The sequence below is a fragment of the Taurulus bubalis genome (assembly GCF_910589615.1).
Source record: "Taurulus bubalis genome assembly, chromosome: 1".
In the NCBI taxonomy this organism is placed as follows: domain Eukaryota; kingdom Metazoa; phylum Chordata; class Actinopteri; order Perciformes; family Cottidae; genus Taurulus; species Taurulus bubalis.
The window spans coordinates 2,027,567-2,035,104 of record NC_136589.1 but is presented as its reverse complement, the minus strand read 5'-3'; the positions used below and the strand labels follow the sequence as shown (position 1 = coordinate 2,035,104).

General features: G+C 49.6%; 1 protein-coding gene across 1 annotated transcript in view; it reads left to right on the top strand.

Annotated features, from left to right (window-relative positions):
• Nucleotides 1–7,538, top strand: part of LOC306737054 (mitogen-activated protein kinase kinase kinase kinase 4-like) — a 75,933-nt gene that overhangs the window by 23,073 nt on the left and 45,322 nt on the right. Inside the window, exon 3 of the mRNA XM_079218759.1 lies at nucleotides 6,037–6,093. Coding sequence (XP_079074885.1) covers nucleotides 6,037–6,093 — 57 coding nt within the window. The remainder of the gene's footprint in view (nucleotides 1–6,036; nucleotides 6,094–7,538) is intronic.

Here is a 7,538-nt window from a genome sequence, read left to right as displayed (position 1 = left end):
TTTGCTTGCTGCTGCCGTAAACTAATTTCCCCTTGAGACACAACTGTTAACTGTGTCTGTCTGGTAGTGAAAAGTGTATTTTTTTTTACCGCTGAAGAACCGTGAGAGTGAAGCAAAACGTTCACTCTTATACCTTTAATGTATTCTGGTTATTTTAACTCCAAAGATCTCGCTTTAAAAGCGCCGTGTCTGTAGAGATAAAATCCCTAAAAGAAGGGACACAAAAAGACCCCCAGGAACTGAAATGAAGAACGGTCGTTAGATATCAAAAGCAGAGCTTCCATATTGATTTGTCCTCATCAGTGACGCAAAGGAGCCGACACTCTCCTGTTTTTAATCTGAACCACAGGGATCCATAGTGTTTATTAGTGCCGGCCTCTCTGTGTGTGTCCGTGTGTGTGTCTGTGTGTGTCCGTGTGTGTGTCTGTGTGTGTGTGTCTCCTGGAATGAGGCTGTTTTCTTGGCCTACTTACACAGAGCTCCACTGTTTCAAGCAGCAACAGAGAGCTGAGCTTGAGAGCTCCGTCTCTTCCTCCCTCACCAACGGGGTTTCAACTAAAAAAAAACGTGCCTTGAACTTAACCACCTCTTAAATTTCCACCCCCCAAAAATGTGTTGGAATTTAAAAATAACAGCATCTTTACAGGCTTGGCACAGCCGGAAAAAAACGCTGTAGTTTGCCGTTTAATATCGAGCTTGATATGATTGTCACGACCATGAAGCCTCAACGACGAGCTCTGGAAGCTTCACGTAAAGATATTTATACTTTGCGTGCCGTCAGCGTGCCGCCAGCGTGGTGTCACCGTGCCATCACTGTGCCGTCAGCGTGGCGTCAGCGTGCCGTCAGCGTGCCGTCAGCGTGGTGTCACCGTGCCATCACTGTGCCGTCAGTGTTGCGTCAGTGTGGCGTCAGCGTGCCGTCAGCGTGGCATCAGCGTGCCATCTCTGTGCCGTCAGTGTTGCGTCAGTGTGGCGTCAGCGTGCCGTCAGCGTGGCATCAGTGTGCCATCACTGTGCCGTCAGTGTGGCGTCAGCGTGCCGTCAGCGTGGCATCAGCGTGCCATCTCTGTGCCGTCAGTGTTGCGTCAGTGTGGCGTCAGCGTGCCGTCAGCGTGGCATCAGCGTGCCATCTCTGTGCCGTCAGTGTTGCGTCAGTGTGGCGTCAGCGTGCCGTCAGCGTGGCGTCACCGTGCCGTCACTGTGCCGTCAGTGTGACGTCAGCGTGCCGTCAGCGTGGCGTCAGCGTGCCGTCAGCGTGCCGTCAGCGTGGCGTCACCGTGCCATCACTGTGCCGTCAGTGTGGCGTCAGCGTGACGTCAGCGTGGCGTCACTGTGCCGTCACTGTGCCGTCGGCGTGCCGTCACTGTGCCGTCACTGTGCCGTCACTGTGCCGCCGGCGTGCCGTCACTGTGCCGTCGGCGTGCCGTCAGCATGGCGTCACTGTGCCGTCAGCGTGCCGTCAGCGTGGCGTCACTGTGCCGTCAGCGTGCCGTCAGCGTGGCGTCACTGTGCCGTCAGCGTGCCGTCAGCGTGGCGTCGGCGTGCCGTCAGCGTGGCGTCACTGTGCCGTCAGCGTGCCGTCAGCGTGGCGTCACTGTGCCGTCAGCGTGCCGTCAGCGTGGCGTCACTGTGCCGTCGGCGTGCCGTCACTGTGCCGCCGGCGTGCCGTCACTGTGCCGTCGGCGCGTGCCGTCACTGTGCCGTCAGCGTGCCGTCAGCGTGCCGTCACTGTGCCGTCAGTGTGCCGTCAGCGTGGCGTCACTGTGCTGTCAGCGTGCCGTCAGCGTGCCTTCACTGTGCCGTCGGCGTGCCGTCAGCGTGGCGTCACTGTGCCGTCGGCGTGCCGTCAGCGTGGTGTCGGCGGTCTTTTCCTACGGGATCACTGCTAAACATCAGCACGTCTTTATTAAAGACTCCTGAGGGTGTCAGGCCGTTCGGTGGTCAAAACAAGCTATTCATGACTAACAATTTACTGGTGTTGAATTGTGGGTGTTTTTTGCAAACTGCATGAAAGCTTTGTGATATGTGTGTGTGTGTGTGTGTGTGTGTGTGTGTGTGTGTGTGTGTGTGTGTGTGTGTGTGTGTGTGTGTGTGTGTGTGTATGTGTGTGTGTGTGATATCTGTCTGTGTGTGTGGTATCTGGCCACCTGCTCCACACAAACAGCGTTGTTTCAGCTCAACTACTAGATCCTTACAATATAAATTATTAAAAAACAAAAACGTTTAACTAACAGCAGGACAAGAATACACAACAAGAAAGAGCCGCTCAAAATAACACAGTTATCTTCACGAGTCGGCCGATCGGTAACGGTCCGTCTGTGACGCTAACCGGGGCTCATTGCTCGTTTGTTAATTAGATGAAATGGGAGAAAAAATGGGAGAAACCAGAGATGTGACGACGAGAGCTAGCGGTTAGCGGTTAGCTGTTGCATGTATTCAGGTTAGACCGCAGGTTAGAGCGCTGCGCTCCAGGTTTTGAGCTGATGCTACGGCTAACGGCTAATGGCTAACTGAAGGTCCGGAGCCTCTTTTCTGCCAATGTGGATTTAACGAAATGCCTTCAACGGGATTGACGAGCCCTCGAGGCAGCTTCACTTCCTGCTCGAGGCAGTTTCACTTCCTGCTCGAGGCAGCTTCACTTCCTGCTCGAGGCAGCTTCACTTCCTGCTCGAGGCAGTTTCACTTCCTGCTCGAGGCAGCTTCACTTCCTGCTCGAGGCAGCTTCACTTCTTGCTCCTCTTCTTGGACAGACTGCTGTCTGCAGTGGCTCACTATCGCCTCTCCAGGTCACAAGTGGTATTACAAGACAGGACGGGTTGGCTAGTTGGTTAGCATGCTAACTTCAGCATGCTACCTTCTTAACGTTTTAAACTAACATTCTGGACATATTTTTGCACATTGTACCTTCTTTATAAACAGGAACATGATGGTGTTCATATCAATAAGGACATTTCCATGTTCTTCATCCAGTTCTGTGTCTTTAAGATGAACGTGTTCCTGATGATGTGAAACAGAAAGTAGCAGCAGCTGTCCGCTCATCTGGAACCATCCAGAAATATAATATCTTAATTCCTCCGCTGGACCTCATCTCTTTTCAAATATTTCTGTGTGTGTGTGGTGTGTGTGTGTGTGTGTGTGTGTGTTATAAAACACCCTGAGGTGTGGAAACTCATCATTACGACGATGACGAGCAGCGTCTTCATCAGGACGCGTCGCTGGCTCCGATCAATGAAGACTTGTTAGTCAGTCGAGCTGCAGGAATAGTGTGTGTGTTGGTGTGTATGTGTGTGTGTGTGAGACTTTGTTTGTGTGAGACTCTGTGTGTGTGTGTGTGTGTGTGTGTGTGTGTGTGTGTGTGTGTGTGTGTGTGTGTGTGTGTGTGTGTGAAAGACTGTGTGTGTACCAAAGCTTGCACCTGGCTCCTTGTCTGTGCCCCAAAGACCAGAGGGGTGCAATAAAGAACGCCTTGTCATACACACACACACACACACACACACACACACACACACACACCACACACACACAAACCACAACAGAAACACATCAGCTCAGACTCACACACTCGCTGTGTGTCGACATCAGATTATTATGTGAAAGTATAGAATAGATTGCAAGTTTAAGATGGAACATATATATGTGTGTGTGTGTGTGTGTGTGTGTGTGTGTGTGTGTGTGTGTGTGTGTGTGTGTGTGTGTGTGTGTCCAGGATGACTCCACTCCCCTGGCATTTCCTTGGGGGAAGTCGTGCAGCTCCCTTCTTCCCTCGTCGTGGTTCTATCTGGCTTCCTCTCCTTCCTCCTCCTCTTCCTCTTGCTCATCTTCACTCATCTCTTTCTTTCTTTCTTCTTTTCTTTCTTTCTCTCTCTCTCCAGACTTTCTGTGTTTTTCTGTCGGAAAAAGTCTCTCAGACAGATTTCCAGATCTTGAAGGGAAGAGCAAGAGAGAAAAGTTATTTCTGATCCTCCTGCAGCAGCAGAGTGAGATCAGAGAGATGGACGTGAACGTGTGTGTGTGTGTGTGTGTGTGTGTGTGTGTGTGTGTGACCCTCTGGATACAGGAAGTGAAGTCACGACTCATCGGTTCCTGGACTGACTGTTTGAAGCCTCAAGTTCAGCCTCTTGGCCGTCGCCATCTTGTTTCTTGCAGCAGAGGGCGGAGCTAAGTGGCGTTATCGTCATTAAAGGACAACACGTAGTAGCATTTAAAACTGACCACAGATCAGTTCTCTTCCCCTGTAAGGAGGAATCCAGATCCCTCTTTTAGAGCCGACGCCGCGGGTCATAGGTCACGGCAGCTGAAGGATCATGGGATACCTTATGAGGTCCGGTCCCAGTAACGTGAGCACGGCCCTCGTTAAAGCTGCTGTCTGCTGGAGAGGCTCTGAAGGTCGGGTCTCTGAGTGACTCTCTCGCCTTTTTTTTTATTATTCCATGAAATATACATTTTCTAGATTTCTATTCATAATTCATCGGCCTGACTTTTGTTTTTTTTGGTCATAATGTAGAATAAAGTCTTGAATAAAAGGCTTTGGAGAGTTTCATTCACATTATGATTCAGACAGGAATCCAGCTCTCGTCCATCGATGACGTAATCTCCTCAGATGAAGGTCATGAAGGACAATTCCATCACGAAGACTCACTGTCACGGTTTAGAGTTTGGATGTGAGCCCCCAGAATGCAATGGGAGGAAATGAACGTGTTGAAAGTCATCTTTAAAAAAAAAATGTATGTAAATATGCATCTTAAGACTCCCAGACTTATGACTGATGTACGGATATTTGAAAGGTCTTCTCCACGTTCTTCTGTCCTGCACCTGGAGGCCATTGTTTAATTATGCATTCGTTTATAAATATTGATAGAAGAAGAAGACCAGAGTTTGGTTCGTTGGGAATTAGGTTTTATCTTTTTAATGTTGTTGTTTTCTCTTCTTGAGAATGTGAACACCTGCAGGAAGCTCCTCACACACACACACACACACACACACACACACACACACACACACACACACACACACACACACACACACACACACACACACAGGATGAGACGAGGAAGTGAAGCGTGACCAACAAACACGAGGCTCCAGTTTATTCCTCTTCTAGAAGTTAAAGCACCGTGTGACTTTATTTAGGAAACAAGACGTTTTTAAAGCGTGTGTGTGTGTGTGTGTGTGTGTGTGTGTGTGTGTGTGTGTGTGTGTGTGTGTGTGTGTCTGTGTGTGTGTAAGAGAGTCTGAACAAAGGGTGATGTCATCTTTTAACCATTGTGTTGAGGGGTTCTGTAATTATTACAGCATGCGTTCTCAGTTCACCTCACACACACACACACACACACACACACACACACACACACACACACACACACACACACACACACACACACACACACACACACACACACTGATCACGATTGGTTTGTTCTATCTCCAAGGACGCTTATGAAACTAAACCTTGAGACGTGTGTCTGTGTGTGTGTGTGTGTGTGTGTGTGTGTGTGTGTGTGTGTGTGTGTGTGTGTGTGTGTAAAGATGATGTCACTGTGTCCAGACAGCAGCTTCTATACGTCATGTTTCAGTCTCAGACTCCATTCACACTGATGCGTTTCCCTTCTAAATCACATAGCTGTGTGTGTGTGTGTGTGTGTGTGTGTGTGTGTGTGTGTGTGTGTGTGTGTGTGTGTGTGTGTGTGTGTGTGTGTGTGTGTTGGACTATTGTTTCTGTATGTTTTTAATAACTTGCTTTGTTTGTATTTTTTAACCCACCTGAAACCATTTATTATAACGACAATGACAATCACCTTTTCATTCCATGGTGGTTCACTCTCTTGACCTTTTCACCCACCCACACACACACACACACACACACACACACACACACACACACACACACACACACACACACACACCCCTCTGGTTGTATAGATGTCTATGCTTCATGTGTTAAAGCTGCATTCTCTCTCCTGACCACCAGGGGGCGACTCCTCTGGTTGTATAGAAGTCTATGAGACTCATGTGTGCTCTGTTCTGTTTCCTCTGCAGGGTCGACATGTCAAGACGGGGCAGCTGGCCGCCATCAAGGTCATGGACGTCACAGAGGTCAGTGAACAGCAGCTGGTGCTGAACGTCGATAAAACACGACAGAACAGTCGAAACCACAAAACGGTGGAAAACAACGTAGAAAACAACGTAGAAAACAACGTAGAAACGTTTGTTTTCACACAACCACAGTTTTTGTTTTGATTAGTTCATGCTTTAGGGGCGGGGCTACAAGATGATTGACAGGTCTCTACGTCGCTCCTCCTCAGTCCACATATGGTCACTTCCTGTTTGCTTGTTGCAGAAAAATCCAAGATGGTGACGGCTGTTGGTCTGAATGACCGTTTGGTTTTTAAACAGCTGTTAAACTGATGACTGATCTGTTGGCTTTACATCCAACAAAAACCCTCCTCTTCCTCTCCTCTCTCCTCTCCTCCTCTCCTCCTCTCCTCTCCTCCTCTCCTCCTCTCCTCTTTCCTCCTCCTCTCCTCCTCCTCTCCTCCTCCTCTCTTCTTCCTCTCCTCCTCCTCTATCCTCCTCTCCTCTCTCCTCCTCTCTCCTCCTCCTCTCCTCCTCTCTTCTTCCTCTCCTCCTCTCTCCTCCCTCTCTCCTCCTCCTCTCCTCCTCTCTTCTTCCTCTCCTCCTCTCTCCTCCTCCTCTCCTCCTCCTCTCCTCCTCCTCTCTTCTTCCTCTCCTCCCCCTCTCTCTTCCTCTCCTCTCCTCTCTTCCTCCTCCTCCTCTATCCTCCTCTCCTCTCTCCTCCTGCCTCTCTCTCCTCCTCCCCCTCTCTCTTCCTCTCCTCTCCTCTCTTCCTCCTCCTCCTCTATCCTCCTCTCCTCTCTCCTCCTGCCTCTCTCTCTCTCTCTCCCTCTCTCTCTTCCTCGCCTCTCTCTCTCTCTCTCTCTCTCTCTCCCTCTCTCTCTTCCTCTCCTCTCTTCCCTCATGTTTTCTCTCTAATAATAACCTTCAACTCTCTGAGCAGCTTTTATTTCTTCATTGGATGAAGCTGTTTGTGTTTGAGGCTCAACAGAATTTAAATTTCCTGAGGGAGGTTTCAGCCAACTGTGTGTGTGTGTGTGTGTGTGTGTGTGTGTGTGTGTGTGTGTGTGTGTGTGTGTGTGTGTGTGTGTGTGTGTGTGTGTGCGTGCGTGCGTGTGTGTGTGCGTGTGTGTGTGTTTTCTTGCTCGTCATTAAAGTCGGTGAGACAACGGGAGAAATATTCACAAACACATATTTGAGGTCACTTCATCGTTTCCTGTCCAGACGCCTCAATTAAAGAGGAAGGAGAGGAAGAGGGAAAGAGGGGAAGGAGAGGAAGAGAAGAAGGAGAGGATGAGGGGAAGAGGGGAAGGAGAGGAAGAGAAGAAGGAGAGGAGGAGGGAAAGAGGGGAAAGAGAGGAAGAGAGGAAGGAGAGGATGAGGGGAAGAGGGGAAGGAGAGGAAGAGAAGAAGGAGAGGAGGAGGGAAAGAGGGGAAAGAGAGGAAGAGAGGAAGGAGAGGATGAG